The following is a 25,819-nucleotide window of genomic DNA, read 5'->3' as shown; positions in this document are numbered from 1 at the left end:
ATATACACAAAATTATGCAAATTAACCCATATACCGATAAGCATGACCAGTCGAATGTATTTCCATCAATGAATAGGCTAAAAAGCATTATTTTGCAATGGGATTTTTTTCCCCTTCTGGACAATTTGCTGGTGCAAATTTTATTTAGTGGCTTTACTGGGGGGGTTTTTTATTACTAAAAGCCGGCTATTACCACTCACATCACTTTACTTTGTTTTAGCAAAATCAAATGTTTTCCCATTGTTCAACTCCCAGAAGGTCAGAAAACCCCATGATGAGTAAATGTATTCAACAGTCAACTCATGATGCGCAACTGTATGCTTTTACTAGGAAAACTCACAAAATCTACACTCTGTGAAATACAAAATGATCACTATGTTCTGAATGAGAACTGCTCCTTTGTCTATGACATGTATGTTCATAACAGAGCCCACACTATCCACTTATTAATACCAATCCAAATATCCTGAGGAGTCACAAAACTCAAACATTACATCAAAACATTCTAGAAGTCTTATTTTGAACAGATGTTTTTTTTGCCATTGACTTTAGATCACAAGAGTCTCACTGTGGTTTTTTGAGGCCAGTTATGATTTTGGTTCTCACAGGAGCTAACGTCAAACATCACCATCTCTCATTAAATGGCTAGCATCATCAGAACTGAGGAAAAGGGGGTTCAGAGATTCCATTAAGGCAGAATATGGTTGTAACATATGTTGAGACTGTAAAGGTACTATATGTGACAATTCAACAACGGACCGTCTCTAGTTGTCAAATTGACTGGGGCCAGCAAATCTCGTTGTCCAATTGACTGGAGCTGAGTGATTTCTACGTGTTTGACGCTTGCCCTTTGATGGCCCAGTCAAGAAGTCTGCACCATTAGATTGGAATTTTGTGTGGGCCCAAAAAATGTTTAGGGAAGAAATATAGTGAAACTATCATTCCACTATAACTGTAGATATATTAAGGACATTTTCTGAAATTACAATGCAAAATATTACATATAGCTCCTTTAATGTTCCAGTAATCTTTAAGTTGTCTTGAAAGAGCTGGATGGGACGGCCCACTTAGAATGGCACTCGTGAGCTGACTCTTCCACTGAAATGTCATCATTAATGGGGCACTAAAACCTGCAGATTTTGTGTGTGACTGAAGCGCTCGATCTGCAAGCCACAGGCAAAGTCAAACTAAACTGCCAACGTCAAGTCTAATGATTCCTAGGTATTGACAATAGTATTATCCAGTGAAATCTCTGCACAGGTGCATAACGTGATTGTTACAATAATGAAAGAAACTCAATTTCAACTGAATGGAGTCGTAATGTACACAACTCAACATAGCAACTGAACTAGATACGTGTCCAGTAATGGAATCTCAGTTCTTGAGAATGGTCGTCTTTTCTTTGAATATCCAAAACAAGCACATACAGGTATTCTAAAGGATGATTCTGGGTAAGTCTGTCTACAAATCATACAGCACCACGACAACTTCCCAGTTCACTTTTACAAGGTGAATAACAGTTTAAAAATGGGCTCGGTTAAATGTTAAGAATTCCACATGGGCAAGATCTGACAAACTAAGATTGGCCAGAAAAACAGAAGAAGTAATACCTTGGTATGCGAGCATGAGCACATCTGTTCTTACTACTACCTACCGTACATCGCAATCAATCACAACGCTCTGTTTGGTCACTAGCACCAACCGGCAATGATGCAATTTAAGAAAGTCTTTCCAAAAGGAGCGATTAAAACCGAGAAAAAACAAAACTCTCCAGACACCTCTCCAACCACACATTTTTTTTTCTTCCACTCCTTTAGGCTCTGTTCACTGTTCTCTTCTTTTTCTCCTCTCCGTATAACGGAGTTAGGTGATGTAGATGCGGTGGAAGTCGTTGGCCCCGAAGGCACAGTTACATTTGGGGCACTTCCTCTGTCGGGTGTCGTAGCGCGTCTTCAGACACTCGTAGCAGAACACGTGGAAGCACTTGGTGAGCACTGTCTCCTTGTCGCGGGTGTTGCAGCACGGACAACGCAGCTTCGCCTGAAAGGGGTGGATGAGAGAAAATACAGGGTCAATTTGGATAGAAAATGTACCACAATAGACAATATGTGAACCTTCTCACGTACCATCTCATGCAATTGACAAAACAAAAGCAAGGCTATTCCATCAAGATACGTAAAGTTTCTTTTTTCACCTTGTACTGGTTGATCTCCTCCTGCAGGATCTCATCAGCATCAGTGTACACCTCCACTTTCTTCTGTTTCTCCAGCTTTCGTCGTAGCCTGGACAGGTCCTCCTAGAAATTAGACAGTCAAATACTTTAGTAGTCAAATCAAATGTTGTCACATTCGCCAAATTGCTTACTACAAGCCCTGGAGTTGTAAGAAAAAATAAGAGTTGAGAAAATATTTACTAAATAAACTAAAGGAAAAAAATAAAGGAGTAACAATAAAATAACAATAACGAGGCGATATACAGGGAGTGCCAAGACAAAGTGCGGGGGTACAGTTTAGTCAAGGTAATTGAGGTAATATGTACATAGGAGTAGCAGCAGCGTAAAGGGGGGGGGGGGGCTCAATGCAAATAGTCCAGGTAGCCATATTATTAGTTACTCAGGAGTCTTATGGCTTGGGGGGAGAAGCTGTTATAAAGCCTTTTGGACCTAGACTTAGTGCCGCTAGCAGAGAGAACAGTCTATGACTAGGGTGGCTGGAGTCTATCAATTGTTCGGGCCTTCCTCTGACACAGCCTGGTATAGAGGTCTTGGATGGCAGGAAGCTTGGCCCCAGTGATGTACTGGGCCGTACGCACTACCCTCTGTAGTGCCTTATGGTCGGAGGCCGAGCAGGTGCCATACAAGGCGGGGATGCAACCAGTCAGGATGCTCTCGATGGTGCAGCTGTAAAACTTTTTGAGGATCTGAGGACCCATGCCAAATCTTCTGTCTTCTGTAGGGGAATAGTCGTTGTCGTGCCCTCTTCACGACCATATTAAACCTACTGTTAACATTCACACGCTCTAATTTTCTCTCCCATTGTATTCACAGAAGACTTTTAGGGGTTTGAAAAATTAACATATCAGGGCTCCCTCAAAAAATATATACTCATCTCAATGGGACTGGTTAAATAAAGGATACATATCTAGAAAGGACAGACTTGTCAGTAGTTGTGTGTACCTGCGCTCTTTTGAGGTTGCCCAACTCCCTCTCTCTGGCAGTGCGGTTCTCGGACACAGAAACCTGGATCTCTCTCAGCTTGGACTGGGTGTGTTCCAGCTGCACCTTCAGGTCTTCAGCCAGCTGGGCTGCCTCCACCGCCTGGGGACATGGAGGGGCAAGAAACACTCAGAGATACTCCCAACAGAACGTTACAAGAAGAGTGACCAGCAATACAATTGCTCGTATTGTCCTTAGTAACCATGGTATTACAGCATAAATAGTAAAAGCAGTAATATTGGTAAGGTAACTGTGGAAGAAGAAGAGTTTAAAAGCATCTTAGTAGTAGTAGAGGTATTGTTTTCCTACCTTCCTCTTGTTTAGTTCTAGTGCTTGTGTGCGGACTCCTAACTCTTTCTCCAGAGTGGCCAGTGAGCTCTGGAGGATGCCCTCCTTCTCCTCCAGCTTCTGTACAACCAATAGCTGAGCTTCCACCTGTGACAGACAGCAAAGGGAACCAATCAGACCTCTTCCTCATTGGCTCAGAAACACAAGTATTATCCGGACTACTGTGAAGTGTGTATTTTTATTTTATTTCAATAGCCAATGTGGCCCGAGATATTTTTTGGGCCAAGGTTTTCGTGAAAAAAACTTTTCCCTTGCCAAATAAGTTGTGCACCTGTTTTAAATCCGCTTTGCAAGTTGCCCTGGAAATAAACACACGAAGCGAGTCCATCCTCCACAGTCCCTCTCACCTGGGTCTTGAAGGTTAGCACCTGGTCGGCCAGCTCCTCCTTCTCCTCCCTCAGCAGCTTGTAGATCTGGTTGGACTTGATGCGTTCCGACATCAGCTTGAAGTTGGCGTCATCCTTCTCTCTCAGCTGCTGCATCAGTCGGCTGTTCTGCTCCTGCATGTCCTCAAAGGCCTGACCTGTCACATCCATCTCACTCAGTAGGGCCTCCTCCTCCTGGACACAATGGAGAGGCACAGGGGGTAGGAGGTTGGAATAGAGTTGGCATTTGTTTTTGTTTTTTTATTTAACGGTTAGTTATGTAGTTTCATTTCATTGAGGTTAAATCTCCTTAAGAGAGAGAGACAGACCTGTTACAATATGCCAGATGAACACATTAGATCAGTGTTATTTACAGTGCATTCAGAACGTATTCAGACCCCTTGACTTGTTCCACATTTTGTTACGTTACAGCCTTATTCTATAATGGATGAAATAGTTTCTACCCTCAATCTACATACAATAACCCATAATGACAAAGCAAAAACAGTTTTTTAGAATCTGTTGCAAAGTCTCCTGAAAGGGAATAGGCATTGTTGTGCCCTCTTCACAACTGTCTTGGTGTGTTTGGACCATGATAGTTCGTTGGTGGACACCAAGGAAATTGAAGCTCTGAACCTGCTCCACTACAGCCCTGTCGATGAGAATGGGGGCGTGCTCGGTCCTACTTCACGTTGAGGGAGCGGTTGTTATCCTGGCACCACCCGGCCGGGTCTCTGACCTCCTCCCTGTAGGCTGTCTCATCGTTGTCGGTGATCAGGCCTACCACTGTTGTGCTGTCTGCAAACGTAATGATGGTGTTGGAGTCGTGCTTGGCCATGCAGTCATGGGTGAACAGGGAGAACAGGAGGAGGGGTGAGCACGCACCCGAGGGGCCCCCATGTTGAGGATCAGATGTGTTGTTACCTACCCTTACCAGCTGGGGGTCGGTCCATCAGGAAGTCCAGGATCCAGTTGCAGAGGAAGGTGTTAAGTCCCAGGGTCCTTAGCTTAGTGATGAGCTTTGAGGGCACTATAGTGTTGAACACTGAGCTGTAGTCAATGAATAGTATTCACACGATGTGTTCCTTTTGTCCAGGTGGGAAAGGGCAGTGTGGAGTGCAATAGCGATTGCGTCATCGGTGGATCTGTTGGGGCGATATATGAATTGGAGTGGGTCTAGGGTTTCCGGGATGATGGTGTTGAAGTAAGCCTTGACAAGCCTTTCAAAGCACTTCATGGCTACCGACGTGAGTGCTACGGGGCAGTAGTCATTTAGGCAGGTTACCTTTGCTTTCTTGGGCACAGGGACTATGGTGGTCTACTTGAAACATGTAGGTATTACAGACTTGGTCAGGGAGAGGTTGAAAATGTCAGTGAAGACACCTGCCAGTTGGTCAGCGCATGCGCAGAGTACACGTCCTGGTAATCCGTCTGGGCCTGCGGCCTTATGAATGTTGACCTGTTTAAAAGGTCTTACATCGGCTGCGGAGAGCGATCACACAGTAGTACGGAACAGCTGGTGCTCTCATGCATTCAGTGTTGCTTGCATCGAAGCGCGCATAGGAGGTAATTGAGCTTGTCTGGTAGGCTCGTGTCACAAAATAGATGGCACTATGAGGAAGGAAAATGATGTGGATATATTGAAGCAACATCAAGACATCAGTCAGGAAGTTAAAGCTCGGTCGTAAATGGGTCTTCCTCGTGGCTGTGCTTCCCTTTGTAATCCGTAATAGTTTGCAAGCCCTGCAATATCCAGATGAGTGTCGGAGCCGGTGTAGTATGATTCGATCTTAGTCCTGTATTAACGCTTTGCCTGTTTGATGGGTCGGAGAGCAAAGCGGGATTTCTTATAAGCGTCCGGGTTACAGTCTTGCTCCGTGAAAGTGGCAGCCCTACCCTTTAACTCAGTACGGATGAAGCCAGTGACTGATGTGGTGTACTCCTCAATGCCATCGGAAGCCATCGGAAGAATCCCGTAGACATATTCCAGTTTGTTCTAGCAAAAAGTCCTGTAGCATCTGCATCATCTGACCACTTCCCTATTGAGCTGGTACTTCCTGCTTTAGTTCTTGCTTGTAAGCAGGAATCAGGAGGATAGAGTTATGGTCAGATTTGCCAAATGGAGGGCGAGGGAAAGCTTTGCACGCTTCTGTGCGTGGAGTAAAGGTGGTGGTCTAGAGTTTTTTTTTCCCTCTGGTTGCACATATAACATGCCGGTAGAAATTAGATTTAAGTTTCCCCGAATTATTTTTTATTTAACTAGGCAAATCAGTTAAGAACAAATTATTATTTATAATGACGGCCAAGTGGGTTAACTGCCTTGTTCAGGGGCAGAATGACCGATTTTTTACCGTGTCAGCTCGGGGATTCGATCTTGCAACCTTGCGGTTACTGGCCCAACGCTCTAACCACTAGGCTACCTGCTGCCCCATTAAAGTCCCCGGCCACTAGGAGCACCGCCTCTGGCTGAGCATTTTCTTGTTTGCTTATGGCCTTATACAGCTCGTTGAGTGCGGTCTTAGTGCCAGCATTCGTTTGTGGTGGTAAATTGACAGCTATGAAAAATATAGATGGAACCTATTTTTGGTAAATAGTGTGGTCTATGGGTTATCATGAGATACTCTACCTCAGGCGAGCAAAACCTCGAGACTTCCTTAATATTAGATTTTGTGCACCAGCTGTTGTTGACAAATAGACACAGATAGCCACCCCTCGTCTTACCGGAGGCAGCTGTTCTATCTTGCCGATGCACGGAAAACACAGCCAGATGCATGTTATCCATGTAGTCGTTCAGCCACGACTCGGTAAAACATAAGATATTACAGTTAACGTCCCGTTGCTAGGATAGTCTTCATCGTAGCTCATCCAGTTTATTATCCAATGATTGCACGTTGGCTAATAGTAGGTGGAGGCGGGTTACCCACTCGCCGTCGGATTCTTACAAGGCACACCGACCTACGTCCCCTATATCTCTGTCTCTTATTCATCTTTCCAAGATGGCATAGCAGTCAGGCGTCTTTTGTCCTCGTCTTGTCCCGTGTGTGTGTGTGTGTGTGTGTGTGTGTGTGTGTGTGTGTGTATACTTTTCTTTGCATATCTTTATTTTTTTTTCTTCTAAAAACTCAACTTCAAAGCACTCTCCTGCAACTCGCCTCACCAATAAAAAAAAAAAAGTATTATTCACCTCAAATCTGAAATCCACAACAGAAGCTAGCCAGAAGCTAGCGTTAGTATTCAGCTAACCACGGTTGGCGGTCATCAGCTATCCCTTAGCTCGAATAGCTATCGCCAGTTTTGTACAACGCGAAGCAGACCAGAGCATACTGAACCTATTTTTCTCTCCATATCCCCAGATTTCTATTGCAAGCTCTGGACATTTACACCTGGATCTTGCTAGCTAGCTGCTATCCAAGTGACTATTGGCTAACGTCGGTCCCAGAGCAAACATCAATTATTCCGGAGCTGGCCAGCTGAAAAGTTCCATCAGCCACTCGTGGGCTACAATCACCTATCCGGACCCGTTTTACTGCCGATGCGGAGCCCCACCGGGCCTTCACGACTACACTACTGACGTTATCTGCCCGAGGGAGTTATCCAACTGGCCCCTCCGCCGCTAATCATTAGCTGTCTTATCGGCTGCTATCTGAATAGGTCTATCAGACAATTTTCTTGGGCCACTATAACTATTTTGCCAATTGGATTGGTCCCCTCTACTACAAGGAACCCCACTAATCTACAGACGGAAACTCACGAGGTGGCTAAAAACAGAGCTCCCTCCATCTTCTGCCAGCTTGCTACCTATGGCCCGGCTGTCTGAATCTCACTGGACCCTTATGATCACTCGGCTAAGCATGCCTCTCCTTAATGTCAATATGCCTTGTCCATTGCTGTTCTGGTTAGTGTTTATTGGCTTATTTCACTGTAGAGCCTCTAGCCCTGCTCATTATACCTTATCCAACCTTTCAGTTCCACCACCCACACATGCTATGACATCACCTGGTTTCAATGATGTTTCTAGAGACAATATATCTCTCATCACTCAATGCCTAGGTTTACCTCCACTGTATTCACATCCTACCATGCCTTTGTCTGTACATTATACCTTGAAGCATTTTTATCGCCCCCAGAAACCTGCTCCTTTTACTCTCTATTCCGGCCGTCAGACGACCAATTCTCATAGCTTTTAGCCGTACCCTTATCCTCCTCCTCCTTTGTTCCTCTGGTGATGTAGAGGTGAATCCAGGCCCTGCAGTGCCTAGCTCCACTCCTATTCTCCAGGCGCTCGCTTTTGATGACTTCTGTAACCATAATAGCCTTGGTTTCATGCATGTTAATATTAGAAGCCTCCTCCCTAAGTTTGTTTTATTCACTGCTTTAGTACACTCTGCCAACCCGGATGTCCTAGCCGTGTCTGAATCCTGGCTTAGGAAGACCACCAAAAACTCGGAAATCTTCATCCCTAACTACAACATTTTCAGACAAGATAGAACGGCCAAAGGGGGCGGTGTTGCAATCTACTGCAGAGATAGCCTGCAGAGTTCTGTCCTACTATCCAGGTCTGTACCCAAACAATTTGAACTTCTACTTTTAAAAATCCACCTCTCTAAAAACAAGTCTCTCACCGTTGCCGCATTCTATAGACCACCCTCTGCCCCCAGCTGTGCTCTTGACACCATATGTGAACTGATTGCCCCCCATCTATCTTCAGAGCTCGTGCTGCTAGGTGACCTAAACTGGGACATACTTAACACCCCAGCCATCCTACAATCTAAGCTTGATGCCCTCAATCTCACAAATTACCAATGAACCTACCAGGTACCACCCCAAAGCCGTAAACACGGGCACCCTCATAGATATCATCCTAACCAACTTGCCCTCTAAATACACCACCTGCTGTTTTCAACCAAGATCTCAGCGATCACTGCCTCATTGCCTGCATCCGTAATGGGTCAGCGGTCAAATGACCTCCACTCATCACTGTCAAACGCTCCAGCGAGCAAGCCTTTCTAATCGACCTGGCCCGGGTATCCTGGAAGGATATTGACCCCATCCCGTCAGTAGAGGATGCCTGGTTATTTTTTTTTTTAAATGCCTTCCTCACCATCTTAAATAAGCATGCCCCATTCAATAAATTTTGAACCAGGAACAGATATAGCCCTTGGTTCTCTCCAGACCTGACTGCCCTTAACCAATACAAAAACATCCTGTGGCGTTCTGCATTAGCACCAAACAGCCCCCGTGATATGCAACTTTTCAGGGAAGTTAGAAACCAATATACACAGGCAATTAGAAAAGCCAAGGCTAGCTTTTTCAAGCAGAAATTTGCTTCCTGCAACACAAACTCAAAAAAGTTCTGGGACACTGTAAAGTCCATGGAGAATAAGAACACCTCCTCCCAGCTGCCCACTGCACTGAGGATAGGAAACTCTGTCACCACCGATAAATCCACTATAATTGAGAATTTCAATAAGCATTTTTCTACAGCTGGCCATGCTTTCCACCTGGCTACCCCTACAGTGGTCAACAGCACTGCACCCCCCACAGCTACTCGCCCAAGCCTTCCCCATTTCTCCTTCTCCCAAATCCAGTCAGCTGATGTTCTGAAAGAGCAGCAAAATCTGGACCCCTACAAATCAGCCGGGCTAGACAATCTGGACCCTTTCTTTCTAAAATTATCTGCCGAAATTGTTTTCTTTCTTTTCTCTGTATACATCAATGATGTCGCTCTTGCTGCTGGTGAGTCTCTGATCCACCTCTACGCAGACGATACCATTATGTATACTTCTAGCCCTTCTTTGGACCCTGTGTTAACAACCCTCCAGACGAGCTTCAATGCCATACAACTCTCCTTCTGTGGCCTCCAACTGCTCTTAAATACAAGTAAAACTAAATGCATGCTCTTCAACCGATCGCTGCGTGCACCTGCCCGCCCGTCCAGCATCACTACTCTGGACGGTTCTGACTTAGAATATGTGGACAACTACAAATACCTAGGTGTCTGGTTAGACTGTAAACTCTCCTCCCAGACTCACATCAAACATCTCCAATCCAAAGTGAAATCTAGAATTGGCTTCCTATTTCGCAACAAAGCATCCTTCACTCATGCTGCCAAACATACCCTCGTAAAACTGACCATCCTACCGATCCTCGACTTCGGCGATGTCATTTACAAAATAGCTTCCAATACCCTACTCAATAAACTGGATGCAGTCTATCACAGTGCCATCCGTTTTGTCACCAAAGCCCCATATACTACCCACCACTGCGACCTGTACGCTCTCGTTGGCTGGCCCTCGCTTCATACTCGTCGCCAAACCCACTGGCTCAAGGTCATCTACAAGACCCTGCTTGGTAAAGTCCCCCCTTATCTCAGCTCACTGGTCACCATAGCAGCACCCACCTGTAGCACGTGCTCCAGCAGGTATATCTCTCTGGTCACCCCCAAAGCCAATTCCTCCTTTGGCCGTCTCTCCTTCCAGTTCTCTGCTGCCAATGACTGGAACGAACTACAAAAATCTCTGAAATTGGAAACACTTATCTCCCTCACTAGCTTTAAGCACCAGCTGTCAGAGCAGCTCACAGATCACTGCACCTGTACATAGCCCATCTATAGTTTAGCCTAAACAACTACCTCTTCCCCTACTGTATTTATTTATTTTGCTCCTTTGCACCCCATTATTTATATTTCTACTTTGCACTTTCTTCCACTACAAATCTACCATTCCAGTGTTTTACTTGCTATAATTGTATTTACTTTGCCACCATGGCCTTTTTTGCCTTTACCTCCCTTATCTCACCTCATTTGCTCACATTGTACATAGACTTATTTTTCTACTGTATTATTGACTGTATATTTGTTTTACTCCATGTGTAACTGTGTTGTTGTATGTGTCAAACTGCTTTGCTTTATCTTGGCCAGGTCGCAATTGTAAATGAGAACTTGTTCTCAACTTGCCTACCTGGTTAAATAAAGGTGAAATAAATAAATAAAATTCATGCGAATGCCAGGGATTTGGTCCTTGTCAGGTGTCTGAAGAAAATCCTTCGCGTCCGACTCGTTAAAGAAAAAAATCTTTGTCCAGTAAGAGGTGTGTGATCGCTGTTCTGATATCCAGTAGCTCTTTTTTGGTCATAAGAGATGGTGGTAGACACATTATGCACAAAATAAGTTACAAATAACGCAAAACACACAATCACAATTGGTTAGGAGGCCGTAAAATGGCAGCCATCTCCTCTGGCTCCATTAGTCTTACTAATATCACAATTACATAGTTGTTCAGACCCTTTAAATCAGTACTTTATTGAAGCACCTTTAACAGAGATTACAGCCTCATGTGTTCTTGGGTATGACCCTACAAGCATTCTTCTCTGCAGATCCTCTCAAGGTTGGATGGGGAGAGTCCGCTGCACAGCTATTTTCAGGTCTCTCCAGAGATGTTCGATCGGGTTCAAATCCGGGCTCTGGCTGGACCACTCGAGGACATTCAGAGATTTGTCCCGAAGCTACTGCTGCATTGTCTTGGCTGTATGCTTTAGGGTCGTTGTCTTGTTGGAAGGTGAACTGGTGGAGTGCTGCAGAGATGGTTGGACTTCTGGAAGGTTCTTCCATCTCCACAGAGGAACTCTGGAGCTCTGTCAGAGTGACCATCGGATTCTTAGGTCACCTCCCTGACCAAGGCCCTTCTCCCCGGATTGCTCAGTTTGGCCGGGCGGCCAAAGAGTCTTGGTGGTTCCAAACTTTTTCCATTTAAGAATGATGGAAACCACTGTGTTCTTGGGGACCTTCAATGCTGCAGAATCTTTTGGTACCCTTTCCCAGATCTGTGCCTCGACATGATCCTGTCTCGGAGCTCTATGGAAAATTCCTTCGACCTCATGGCTTGGTTTTTGCTCTGACATGCACTGTCAACTGTTGGACGTTATATAGACAGGTGTGTGTCTTTATAAATCATGTCCAATCAATTGAATTTACCACAGGTGGACTCCAATAAAGTTGTAGAAACATCTCAAGGATGATCAATGGAAACAGGATCCACCTGAGCTCAATTTCGAGTCTCATCGCAAAGGGTCTGTATACTTATGTAAATATGGTATGTTTTTTACTTTTAATACATTTGCTTTGTCATTATGGGGTATTGTGTGTAGATTGAGGATAAATTACATTTTATTACAATTTTAGAATAAGGCTGTAATGTAGCAAAATTTGTCAAAGTCAAGGGGCCTGAATACTTTCTGAATGCACTATATCTTGCAATGTACCTGAACGTATCTCACACAGTAATTTTAACTACACTGAACAAAAATATAAAAACGCAACATGCAACCATTTCAAATATTTTAAAGTTCATATAAGGAAATCAGTCAATTGAAATACATTCATTATGCCCTAATCTATGGATTTCACATGACTGGGAGTACAGATATGCATCTGTAGGTCACAGATGCCTTAAAAAAAAAAGGTAGATCAGAAAACCAGTCAGTATCTGGTGTGATCACCATTCCCCTCATGCAGCGCTACACATCTCCTTCGCATAGAGTTGATCAGGCTGTTGATTATGGCCTGTGGAATGTTGTCCCACTCCTCTTGAATAGTTGCGCGAAGTTGCTAAACATTGGCGGGAACTGGAACATGCTGTCATACACAATTTGTGCAGAAATTCTTCAGTTGTGCAAACCCACAGATTCAAATGAAGATTGTGGAGAAAGGGGAAATTAAGATTTTAAAACAACAAGCCAGACAACTAATTGTTAGCTGCAAAAGGCCCATGATCATCCGACATTGGAGAGGGGGAAAAAAAACATGTTAGGCCCTGTCTGACATTTTGCGCTGCTTTGGTGCTATCCGCTCTTTCTACAATATACATTGTTCTTTTGCATTATGTTAATAGTCTAACTACCATATATGTATCAACAGACATTACCATTTGCCCTGAAGGCAAAGCGCCATCTCTGGAGAAAACCAGGCACTGCTCATCACACATCATCCCTACCATGAAGCATGGTGGTGGCAGCTTCATGCTATGAGGATGCTCTTCAGCAGCAGGGACTGGGAGACTGGTAAGGGAACAATGAATGGAGCAAAATACAGGCAAATCCTTGATGAGAACCTACTTCCGAGTGCAAATGACCTAAAGGTTTCTGGCAAGGAACACCAGCATGTAAACCTTTTCTGCCCCAGAGTATAGAACTCAGCAGAATGATGGACTTGTCACTTGCAGAATATTCTGTCAACATTTACTTCGGTCAGGTCTGCTGGCTCACCTTTATCATTCGGCCTAAAACCGAAGAACTGCCAAAAAGGAGAAGATGTGTTTTTCTTTCCCACCAAATCAGCCATCATTTTTTACTGATTCAGCTTAAGGCAGTGAAATGTCACTTCACTTTTTTTTTTACAGTCTGAAACTGTCAGAAAGTCACAAATGCACTTACCAAGATGATCAACAATAGCCTACACTTGAAACGGCTATAATATATATATATATTTTTTAAGATATGCTAGTCCCACTGGGCACAGATGTCAGTTCAACGTCTAGTTTTGATTTACATTTGATTGAGTTGTCAACTAATGTGAAAACAACAAAAAATCACATTTGATTTACAAAAGTCAACTTTTAACCTAAATCCAATCAGTTTTCCATGTTGATTCAATGACATTGCATAGATGTTTTTGGGTTGAAATTGTGAAAACAACATTGATTCAACCAGTTTTTACCCAGTGAGTCTACAAAACATTAAGAACACCTGCTCTTTCCATGACAGACTGACCAGGTGGTAAACGCTATGATCCCTTATTGATGTCACTTGCTAAATCCACTTCAAATCAGTGTAGATGAAGGGACAGAGATAGGTTAAAGGATTTTTAAGCCTTGAGACATGGGTTGTGTCTGGGCAAGACAAAAGATTTAAGTGCCTTTGAACGGGTTATGGTAGTACGTGCCAGGCGCACCGGTTTGTGTGAAGAACTGCAACGCTGCTGGGTTTTTCACGCTCAACAATTTCCCGTGTGTATCAAGAATGATCCAACACCCAAATTACATCCATCCAACCAACTTGACACAACAGTGGGAAGCATTGGAGTCAACATGGGCCAGCATCCCTGTGGAATGCTTTCGAGTCCATACCCTGATGATTTGAGACTGTTCTGAGGGCAAAAAGGGGTGCAACTGAATATTAGGAATGTATTCTTAATGTTTGGTATACTCACTAACTGATGAGTATATAAACTCAGCAAAAAAGAAACTGGATGTGGACAAGTTGAACACTGAAGCTTGTGTCCATGAAACATTAACAGAAATACAATAACCATTCAAATAAGACAGAAATAAATACTTTGTATTATAAATATAAGTAGGCTAACTGATCAGAGAGAGTAGGCTTTCACAACACGATAATTCTACACTTTTGACTTACATTTTACGGACTGACACGCAAACAAACATCCCCTTTTCAGGACCCTGTCTTTCAAAGATAATTCATAAAAATCCCAATAACTTCACAGATCTTCATTGTAAAGGGTTTAACACTGTTTCCCATGCTTGTTCAATGAACCATAAACAATTAATGAACATGCACCTGTGGAACGGTCGTTAAGACACTAACAGCTTACAGACGGTAGGCAATTAAGGTCACAGTTATGAAAACCTAGGACACCAAAGAGGCCTTTCTACTGACTCTGAAAAACACCAAAAGAAAGATGCCCAGGGTCCCTGCTCATCCGCGTGAACGTGCCTTAGGCATGCTGCAAGGAGGCATGAGGACTGCAGATGTGGCCAGGGCAATAAATTGCAATGTCCGTACTGTGAAACGCCTAAGACAACGCTTCAGGGAGAGAGGACGGATAGCTGATCGTCCTCGCAGTGGCAGACCATGTGTAACAACACCTGCACAGGATCGGTACATCCGAACATCACACCTGCGGGACAGGTACTGGATGGCAACAACTGCCCGAATTACACCAGGAACGCACAATCCCTCCATCAGTGCTCAGACTGTCCGCAATAGGCTGAGAGAGGCTGGACTAAGGGCTTGTAAGGCCTGTTGTAAGGCAGGTCCTCACCAGACATCACCAGCAACAGCGTCGCCTATGAGCACAAACCCACCGTCGCTGGACCAGACAAGACTGGCAAAAAGTGCTCTTCACTGACGAGTCGCGATTTTGTCTCACCAGGGGTGATGGTCGGATTTGCGTTTATCGCCGAAGGAATGAGAGTTACACCAAGGCCTGTACTCTGGAGCGGGATCGATTTAGAGGTGGAGGGTCCGTCATGGTCTGGGGCGGTGTGTCACAGCATCATCGGACTGAGCTTGTTGTCATTGCAGGCAATCTCAACGCTGTGCGTTACAGGGAAGACATCCTCCTCCCTCATGTGGTACCCTTCCTGCGGGCTCATCCTGACATGACCCTCCATCATGACAATGCCACCAGCCATACTGCTCGTTCTGTGCGTGATTTCCTGCAAGACAGGAATGTCAGTGTTCTGCCATGGCCAGCGAAGAGCCCGAATCTCAATCCCATTGAGCACGTCTGGGACCTGTTTGATCGGAGGGTGAGGGCTAAGGCCATTCCCCCCAGAAATGTCCGGGAACTTGCGGGTGCCTTGGTGGAAGAGTGGGATAACATCTCACAGCAAGAACTGGCAAATCTGGTGCAGTCCATGAGGAGGAGATGCACTGCAGTACTTAATGCAGCTGGGGCCACACCAGATACTGACTGTTACTTTTGATTTCGACCCCCCTTTGTTCATGGACACATTATTCCATTTCTGTTAGTCACATGTCTGTGGAACTTGTTCAGTTTATGTCTCAGTTGTTGAATCATGTTATGTTCATACAAATATTTACATATGTTAAGTTTGCTGAAAATAAATGCAGTTTACAGTGAGAGGACGTTTCTTTTTTTTTGCTGAGTTTATTTGTTTTATTACTTTTTACCCCTTTTCCATGATATCCAATTGGTAGTTACAGTCTTGTCCCATCGCTGCAACTCTCGTACAGACTCAGAGACAACGGTCGAGAGCACAACCCCGCCAAGCTGCACTGCTTCTTGACACACTGCTTGCTTAACCCAGAAGCCAGCGGCACCAATGTGTTGGAGGAAACACCATACAGCTGCTACCGAAGTCAGCGCGCATGCACCAGGCCGCCACAAGGAGTCGCTAGAGCGCGATGGGAAAAGGACATCCCGGCCGGCTAAACCCTCCCCTAACCCGGACAGCGTTGGGACAATTGTGCGCTGCCTCCCGATCGCAGCCGGCTGCAACACAGCTCGGGATCGAACCCGGATCTGTAGTGACGCATCTAGCACACTGCTGCGCCACTCGGGAGGCCACTGATAAGTATTTTTATGGACAAGAGAAACATAACCCTACCAATTTGAAACCACGTCCTCCCCTATTGTGATACCTCACTTATTCCATTGAAATCCCGGTCAAAAGAAACAAAACAAATGGCAAAGCCAAGGCAAACCCACCGCAATTGTGATATTGAACATATTCAGCACCTCTGCAAAAGGTTTGAATGTGTAGTGGAAATACAGTACCTGTTTGGTGGCAGTGAGCTTCTTCTGTAGGTGGTCGATCGTCTCCTCTGCCACGCGGATCTTCCTGAGAGCGTCCTCATCAGCCAGCTTCTTGCTCTCCTTCCTCTCCCTCTCCTCCAGCTCTCGAACCCGCACCCGCAACTCATCCACCTGGGACACAGAGGGTGGATTTAGGTGTAACACACAGACTGAGACACTACTTCAGCTTGTAGTGGGGGGTAGATTCAGATAACACTAACCATCTCATGAATTGACTTTCAATGATAACCTACAGTTCAGGTTGGAATTTGAAGAAAGACGTCAAAGAGCATAGTTGGACAAACCTCGGCTTTAGACTTGCGCTCTGCTGCCATAAGCTGCACTTTGTCTCGCTGCTCTTTGGGAGCTGATTTATACATGTCTAAAAGTAGCTTCATCTCCTTCTGAGACTCCTGGGCTTTCCTGAGGGGAAAGGAGAACGAACAGTAGAAGAGTTATCACTACCTAACTCCAGAATAAGACAATGAGTTAAGTCCTCTACTATATGACAGTACCCTTAATTCTATATAAAATATGAGTTGTGTGTTCTGTGACCGAAAACTAAACATACTTAAGTTCCGCCCTCAGCATCTTCAGAGTGTCCGAATCTTTTCTCTTCAACTCTTCGCTGCGCTGTCGCTCCCTCTCTCGCTCCCTCTCTCGCTCCCTCTCGGCCTCCCTCTCTCTCTCCCGGGACCGCTGTCTCTCCAGCTCCCTCCTCCTCTCCTCCTCCTCTTCTTGGTCTTCATCCTCTTCTTTCTTCACCTCCAGGCTGTCGCTCACCGGCTCCTCCAACGACAGAAGCCCAGTGTCACCACTCTGGCACCGCAACTGACAAAGGGACAGGGATAGAAAATGGTTTTGGGACATCGATCGCATTGTCGTACCAAATATCATGATTCAAGTGTCATGTTTATCCTTAATTATTAACCAAATATTGTGCATCTCAAGTTTTGTTGAACCATGACCTAACCACCTCACCAGGGCAAACTCCAGGCTGTAGTTAACCTATAATAAGGGTCCAGAGTATGACCTGGTCAGGTCCTATGGCTCCATCTATGAACTACACATATTGATTAAATATTCTTAGAGAGCAGAAGAAAGTCTATTGGTCTCACGTGCAGGATCAGCTGCCTACCTTGTTAATCTCCATCTGTGTTTCTCTGAGCTTCCGCTTGTAGCGCTGCACGTCACCTTTCAGCTGGTGGTTGTGGTTCTGGAGGCTGCTGATGAGATGTCGCATCTCTCTGTTGATTGGGCCTAAGGGAAAAATCAAAGGAACAGAGTTGTCGATAAGATAACGACCATGCGTTTCAGTCAGCGCTGTCGCAGTGTTTTGTCCAACTATTGTCTGGTGCACTAAACTTGCGAGCAATATGGATAGTGATAACAGGATAGGATACATTCCTCCCAAACACACAGTCAACATCCTTGGTTACAGAACATTTTTAAATAAACAAGACATGCATATATTACTAAGCACATAAGATCACTGAAAATCGTTCATTCAAACATCTCACAGAAAAACATTAGCTTTTTATGAGAAACCTTTAGTGATAGAAACAAGCCAAGGGAGTGGGAGGTGTTGTGCAGATGATACGTTACCTGCTTGCTCGTTGGCCGCCAGGTTCTGCTCAAACTCAATACGCAGCATTTCATACTCCTTGCGCACCTGGGCCAGCGTGTCTTCCAGCTGGATGACCTCAGTGCGGAGCTTCTTCTGTAGTGACAGCTCGTCACTCTGAAAAGATGACGAACAACACCAACTTTTGTTGACGGCTGTCAAACAGCGACATCACACCAATCTCTGACATCCTGACTGCTAGTGTTGGCCATTTTTTATAGATTGTGACGTAATCCACTTTCCAACCACATATATTCCTTTTGTATTCATGATATACGTGCCAGACCTGGGTTCAAGTAGTATTAGTTCTCTATCAAATACTTTAGATGTGCAAGGCAAGCTCAATCAAGCACAATGGAACCAATGGAATAGTCCCAAAAGTTCAAAACCCATCCATCTGGTACCCCAGACAGGCTCAAATCAAGCGCAGTTAAAGCATATACATTTTTTTTACAAAAACAGGTCTGATATGCTGAAATTTTGATTTTAAAATCAGTGGCTCCCTTCTACACTTAAGTCATGTGTCAGTTTCTTATCCAAAGCAACAACCAGTGCATTGAACAAAGGGAGGTAAAACAACCAAGTTCACAATGACTGCAAGTAAAACCTATCTGCTAAATTAGTGCTTCTGACCTCCATATGCTCTATCTGTCTGAGGTGGGCGTTCTTGGCGGTGAGGAGCAGGGCCCGGGCCTCGTCCAGCTGGGTCTTCACCCCGAGAGACTCATTGTAGAGCAGTGAGAACTGGGACTGCAGGCACTTGTAGTCCGCGGTCTCCTTCACCACCTCCTCTGGAATATTTTTCAGGTCCAACTGAAAAGGAGTTAAGTGAGTGAGTTGCCCCTCCCCCCATACACTGTAAGATGCCTTGGGACCTGGTATAAATGCTATCAATTTGAGATAGAGCAAACAGAAAAGTAAATACATTCAATGATATTACATACAGAGTATTATTGTCTTCCTTGACTTGACACCTGACTCATCAAGACTGTCTAAATAGTGAGCATATCCTTTGTTAAGCAGACAGAGTATTGCAGTGAGTTTAGTCTTGAATTCCCTCAGAGGAGACGACTTCTGTACCTTGAGCTTCTCACTCTCCCTCACAGCCTCTTGGAGCTCCTGCTGTAGTTTCTCCAGTTCCGCCATGCGGTTGTTGGCCAGCTCCTGGTTTTGCTCCAACTCTGCATTCAGGCTCTCAAACTAACAGATATAATAATGACAGTATGAAGTTAAATTATCACTTTTGGCAACAATTTAACTCCATATGACTGGGTTGGAATACAACAATGTATGAAAACAAGACTGAAGGGAAGCTCAAGAATATGGTTGGACAATAAAGTAACAAGTCTGCACTCACCTTCTGTATATTGAGAGTGATCTGGCCTCCGGGTAGCCCCCCTGAGCTGCCAGTGGTGTAGTAGCCCGAGTTCAACTGGACAGAACATTCATAAGAGGTGTTAAGCGAACTTGGCCCGTACATTAGTACAGACACTAACCCAGAAATATTACAATAGTAATATAGATGTGGTTACAGTCTTCATTTAGACTATACAATATCAAAACATGATTTTACCCATGTACATACAGCAGGACATAGATAAACACACACAGCTGCGATTCAATGGCTGGCATGCTCTGATGCATCAGCCTTATCGCTGGTCATAGATGCATAATGGAGAGTGACATCAGCAATGATGAGATACAGGACTATACACACACAAAGTATACACACCCACCCACGCACACAAATTATTAAACAAACCTGCTCAAGTGCTTCAGCTAGATGCTTGTTGAGCTTCTGTTCCCTTTTACGGAGCTTCTCAATGTCCCACTGCAGATCCTCCACAGCAGTCTCCATCTCAGACACCTTGGTCTCTGAGCTCGTCACCTTATCCACAAGCTCATTGTACTGAACAAGAGAAGTACAGATGAGAGAACATTTGATTAAGAAATTGACTGGATGAGTTTACTCAATCGCCATGTATTACCACCGATGAGAAATGGCAGACATTCATATTGAGGAATCAAAAGCCTGAGAGAACACACCATGGAGATGTGGGCATTCCCAATCCACCCACCCACACACACTACATTATAGGGTGAGGCGAAGTACCTCCATAGACATCTTGTGGTGTCTGCCCTGCAGGGAGGAAGCCAGGTCTTGCAGTCTGCTATTCTCCTCCAGCAGAGTGCGATTCAGACGGAGCAGCTCTTCCTGGCCGTCGTCCTCACACGCTGACAAAGACAACACAGTTACTAGGGTTACTCAACTGTGAATGTCACAGTAGGGAACTCCTCTACATGTTTATGCCACATTTAGAACCCAAATGCTTCTACAACAACAAAGTGAAAGAAACTATTGTCCCTAGTCACAAGTGAGTCTGAACAGTTACCCGCGGACTGGATCTGGGTGCATAGGCCATCGATGCGGCTGTGCAACCTGTCGAAAACGCAGACCATGCAAGCAGCGGCCTCTTTGCTAAACTGCATCCTGTCCTGCAGCTGCAGGCTGAGCTCCTCCTCACTGCTGTTGTCCAGAATGGAGAGGAAGGCCTTGGCACTCTCACTCAGGGAAGTAGTTGGCGGCGGTGCTACAGACATGGTGATAAGTAAAAATGGACGGGAGGACTTAGGATGTGGTTGAAAATATAAATGTGGCATAAGTGCTAGAAAGGTGTACTGCTTTGTTACGTTTCCATACCTCACATCAGTTATTACAGGTGGCAAAGCAATGGACTTGGAGGTATTATTACTGTGGATCAGTGCCTAGATATGCATAGATAAAGGTTGAGCGAGCGAGAGAGCAGGGATCATCTTTACCTGTTGTCGAGTCCTGCTGTAGTTCAGGAGCTTTCTCCATAACATCAGGTGGGGGAGGCTGTTGCTCCTCGTGTTCTGGTGCTGGAGGAGGGGGTGGTGGGATCATCATACCATCCTCTTCTATTGGGGTAGGGGCAGAGACCGGCATAGCAGGTGGTCCTGGGACCACCGTGGGGTCAATGCGTAGGCGCAGGACGTGAACATTTTCTTCCAACTGGAAGTTAAAGAAAGAGTAATTCAGTATGTGTAGGGGTTCAATTTTAGGTTAAGCATACAGTACAGGTCAAAGGTTTGGACACACCTACTCATTCAAGGGTTATTTATTTTTTATAATAATAGTGAAGACATCAAAACTGAAGTAAGAATCATGTAGTAACCAAAAAAAAGTGTTAAATCAAAATCTATTTTAGATTCTTCAAAGTTGGCACCCTTTGCCTTGATGACAGCTTTGCACACTCTTGGCATTCTGTCAACCAGCTTCATGAGTTTGTCACCTGGAATGCATTTCAATTAACTGGTGTGCCTTGTTAAAAGTACATTTGTGGAATTTCTTTCCTTCTTAATGCGTTTGAGCCAATCAGTTGTGTTGTGACAAGGTAGGGTTGGTATACAGAAGATAGCCCTACTTGGTAAAATACCAAGTCCATATTATGGCAAGAACAGCTCAAATAAGCAAAGCGAAATGACAGTCCATCATTACTTTAAGACATGAAGGTCAGTCAATCCAGAGGATTTCAAGAACTGAAAGTTTCTTCAAATGCCGTTGCAAAAACCATCAAGCGCAAGGAAAGGAAGACCCAGAGTTACTTCTGCTGCAAAGGATAAGTTCATTAGAGTTAGCCTCAGAAATTGCAGCCAAAATAAATGTTTCACAGAGTTCAAGTAACAGACATCTCAACATCAAGTGTTCAGAGGAGACTGCATGAACCAGGCCTCCATGGTCAAATTGCTGCAAAGAAACCACTACTAAAGGCCACCAATAAGAAGAAGAGACTTGCTTGGGCCAAGAAACACGAGCAATGGACATTAAACCGGTGGAAATCTGTCTTTTGGTCTGATGAGTCCAAATTTGAGATTTTTGGTTCCAACCGCCGTGTCTTTGTGAGACGCAGAGTAGGTGAACGGATGATCTCCGCATGTGTGGTTCCCACCGTGAAGCATGGAGGAGGAGGTGTGATGGTGCTTTGCTGGTGACACTGTTGGTGATTTATTTAGAATTCAAGGCACACTTAACCAGCATGACCACAGCATTCTGCAGCAATACGCCATCCCATCTGGTTTGGGCATAGTGGGACTATCATTTGTTTTTCAAAAGGACAATGACCTAACACACCTCCAGGCTGTGTAAGGGCTATTTGACCAAGAAGGAGAGTGATGAAGTGCTGCATCAGATGACATGGCCTCCAATCACTCGACCTAAACCCAATTGAGATGGTTTGGGATGAGTTGGACCGCAGAGTGAAGGAAAATCAGCCAACAACTGCTCAGCATATGCGGGAACTCCATCAAAACTGGTGGAAAAGCATTCCAGGTGAAGCTGGTTGAGAGACTGCCAAGTGTGTGCAAAGCTGTCAAGGCAAAGAGTTGTTACTTTGAATAATTTGTTTTAACACCTTTTTGGTTACACACTATGTGTAATTTCAAAGTTTTGATGTCTTCACTATTATTCTACAATGTAGAAAATAGTAAAAATCAAGAAAAACCCTTGAATGAGTAGTTGTGTCCAAACTTCTGACTGGTACTGTATGTCTATGATCCTTCAAGGCAGCAAACGATTGTGGAATGTACATGCCTGGGACCAGTAACGATTCACAATGAGCAGTGTGGTATCATCAGTGGCTTGTCGCTTTTCCAGCTTCTCGATCTTCTCTCGCAGCTCGTCCTCCATGGTCTGCCTCTGCTCCAGACGCTCACTCAGTTTCTTATTCTTAAACTGGATCACTTTCATGTCCATTTCCTCCTGCAGATGTGAAATACATGATAATGAAGATGATAACCACGTAGGAGGGATAATATACTTCATTATAGACAAGACCAAGATGTGGAGGCCAAAAATAGTGACTAACCGTAGAGGACACTCCCCCAATGCGTATTGGCTCAATGAGAGTGGTGGTGGTCTTCTCCTCTTTTTTACTCTTTTTCTCAGGTGGACCAGGGGGGCTGTCCCCACCTGAGGCTCGCTTCCCTCCCCCAGTGCCAGACATCATTGCTGCTTATTATGCAACCTAAGTGTTACAGCTGTTTTAGGACACAAAGCTGATGAAAAATGTACATTTCGTTTTAACATAATTCATCAGCTGACTATGTACTCTGTGATGGCGAAAGAGACATTTTGCAATATAGACATTTAGCGTTGATGACAAGACTGATTATCTCCCCTTGTCAACAACACTTGGGTTTTGTCATTGTGTCACCAACTCTTGAAGTTAAATTTAGCTAATGTTACTGAAGCTAACGACTATCTGGTATCTAACTACAAATAATTTATGTTGATTTCTTACAATTGTTGGCGAATAAATGTAGATTTGTAAATGTCAATTCAATTAAGGCCAGAATGTCCCGCTAGCTAACGTGCAAGCTATCCAGTTTCCAATGTTAGAATTATGTGCACCTAAACTTGCAAAGTGACCATCAAAAACTTGGCATGCGTATGTACGTTAGCTACCTAAATAGCGGTAGTTGCGTCTTAGTTATATTTTACTACCCAGTATAGCTTTTGCAAGAATCTATCTAGCTAACAGGCTAATGCTGGCTGTAAAGAATGCTAGCAGATTAGCAACTGTGAGTACAATGGCTGAGAGTACAATACGGCGTATTTCCTCGAATCAGTTTAAAATGCAATCATATATAAGGTAGTATTAATTAATTCACGTTTTTATTTCCCGATCACTAAGAAATATGACAAACCTTTCAGAAAGAGACCTCGTACAACATTACCACTAACCGGAGATGATGACAGTAGCTATTTCCTGTATAGCACGGTAAGTGTACTTCTTCTTCTTCTTCTTCTTCTTCTTCTTCTTCAATGAGGTTTAACAGCGGTTGGCATCCAATTTGTTGCATTACCGCAACCTACTAACTGGAGTACTTCCTTACACTTTGCTTGCTAGATAAAATGTAATAAATACCCTACCATCTAACACTACACTCACTCATTTCAAAATTATATAAAATAAAATTAACACCGCCTTACTCCACTAATTAAATGTATTTTTTCCTACTTCCTGAAAGGATGGGACATCACCACTTAACACACCCTGTAACTCTTCTGATGTCAAGTCTCGCACACCCAAATACCTCTCTGCAGCTGCCACCACAACTTCAATTTTCGGATACTTCCATTCCATTCCTGCCGTACAGTTGATAACCACTGCTATAAAAGCTAAAAATCCAGTCTTACTGAACTTTATATAACCTTTTTTGGCTTATCCCGCTGTACTGGTATATCTCTACTACTCTCACTACTCCTCCCCTTCTGCACACTTCTCACACCTTGGACCCTCCCTCCTACACACTGCTACCACATGCCCATAAGCTTGACACCGGTAACATCGTAATGTATTCGGCACATACACTCGTACAGGATTACATACAGTTGAAGTCGGAAGCTTACATACACTTAGGTTGGAGTCATTAAAACTCGTTTTTCAACCACTCCACAAATTTCTTGTTAACAAACTATAGTTTTGGCAAATCGGTTAGGACATCTACATTGTGCATGACACAAGTAATTTTTCCAACAATTGTTTACAGACACAGATTGTTTCACTTATAATTCACTGTATCACAATTCCAGTGGGTCAGAAGTTTACATAGACTAAGTTGACTGTGCCTTTAAACAGCTTGGAAAATTCCAGAAAATTATGATGTCATGGCTTTGTGCACAGGTGCATTGTCAGGAAAGGGCCTTGCCCAAACTGTTGCCACAAAGTTGGAAGCACAGAATCGTCTAGAATTTCATTGTATGCTGTAGCGTTAAGATTTCCCTTCACTGGAACTAAGGGGCCTAGCCCAAACCATGAAAAAAAAAACATTATGTCACGACTTCCGCCGAAGTTGGTGCCTCTCCTTGTTCGGGCGGCGTTCGGGTGTCGACGTCACCGGCTTTCTAGCCGCCACCGATCTACGTTTCATTGTCCATTTGTGTTGTCTTTATTGTTGTCACGTCCTGACCAGTAGAGGGAGTATTTGTTATTGTAGTTTGGTCAGGACGTGGCAGAGGGTATTTGTTTTATGTGGTTCGGGGGTTGTGTGTATTGTAGAGGGGTGTTTTATTTATGTGTTCCAGGGTTTTGGGTGTATGTTCTGGTTATTGGTATTCTAGGGTTTTCTGGTTTGTGTATTTCTTTGTTGTCTGTGTGGCTCTCGATCAGGAACAGCTGTACTTCGTTGTTCCTGATTGAGAGTCATATATAAGGAGCTTGTTTTCACCTGGGGTTTTGTGGGTAGTTGTATTTTGCACTGCTGAGTATAGCCTGTGAACCTGTCGTCTGCCGTCCTTTGTTTTGTTGGTTTTTTCGTGTTCTCTTTATTTAATAAATGTAAAGATGAGCATCCACATTCCTGTTGCGTTTTGGTCATCTATACCCAACGACACCCGTGACAGAACTACCCACCACAAAAAGACCAAGCAGCGGAGTAAGGAGCAAAGGGATTTTGAGATGGACTCCCGGGAGAAATGGACCTGGGAGGAAATTCTGGACGGGGCTGGACCTTGGCACCAGGCTGGGGAATACCGTCGCCCACGGGAAGAAATAGAGGAAGCTAAGGCAGAGAGGCGTCGGTATGAGGCCATGTACGCGCTGAGGGAGGCACGAGAGGCACCCCCAATAATTCTTTTGGGGGGGCCACACGGGTAGTTTGGCTGGGCCAAGGATGAGCCCTAAGCCAGC

General features: G+C 44.4%; 1 protein-coding gene across 3 annotated transcripts; it reads right to left on the bottom strand.

Annotated features, from left to right (window-relative positions):
• Positions 1-300: 300 nt before the first annotated feature.
• LOC106578267 (E3 ubiquitin-protein ligase BRE1B) lies at positions 301-24,338 on the bottom strand. 3 transcript variants are annotated; one of them, XM_045701954.1, is made up of 20 exons: positions 23,872-24,338; positions 22,994-23,152; positions 22,720-22,887; positions 20,928-21,141; positions 20,501-20,698; positions 20,221-20,342; positions 19,870-20,016; positions 19,465-19,539; positions 19,188-19,307; positions 18,741-18,920; positions 18,089-18,224; positions 17,622-17,743; positions 17,055-17,314; positions 16,789-16,906; positions 16,466-16,615; positions 3,910-4,122; positions 3,524-3,649; positions 3,176-3,316; positions 2,195-2,296; positions 301-2,040 (listed from the first exon to the last, which is right to left on the bottom strand). In XM_045701954.1, the coding sequence occupies exons 2-20, from the start codon at positions 23,132-23,134 to the stop codon at positions 1,864-1,866; spliced, it is 2,910 nt and encodes a 969-aa protein (XP_045557910.1). In that variant the 5' UTR covers positions 23,135-23,152; positions 23,872-24,338; the 3' UTR covers positions 301-1,863. The 3 variants fall into 3 exon arrangements, with proteins under 3 accessions (XP_045557910.1, XP_014012408.1, XP_014012407.1); XM_014156933.2 differs by having other exon boundaries at positions 23,835-24,144; XM_014156932.2 differs by having other exon boundaries at positions 22,994-23,165; positions 23,835-24,075.
• Positions 24,339-25,819: the final 1,481 nt, after the last annotated feature.

This window comes from Salmo salar, chromosome ssa19, assembly GCF_905237065.1.
Source record: "Salmo salar chromosome ssa19, Ssal_v3.1, whole genome shotgun sequence".
NCBI lineage: Eukaryota > Metazoa > Chordata > Actinopteri > Salmoniformes > Salmonidae > Salmo > Salmo salar.
The sequence above is the reverse complement of the archived record's forward strand: the minus strand, read 5'-3'. Positions and strand labels throughout refer to the sequence as shown.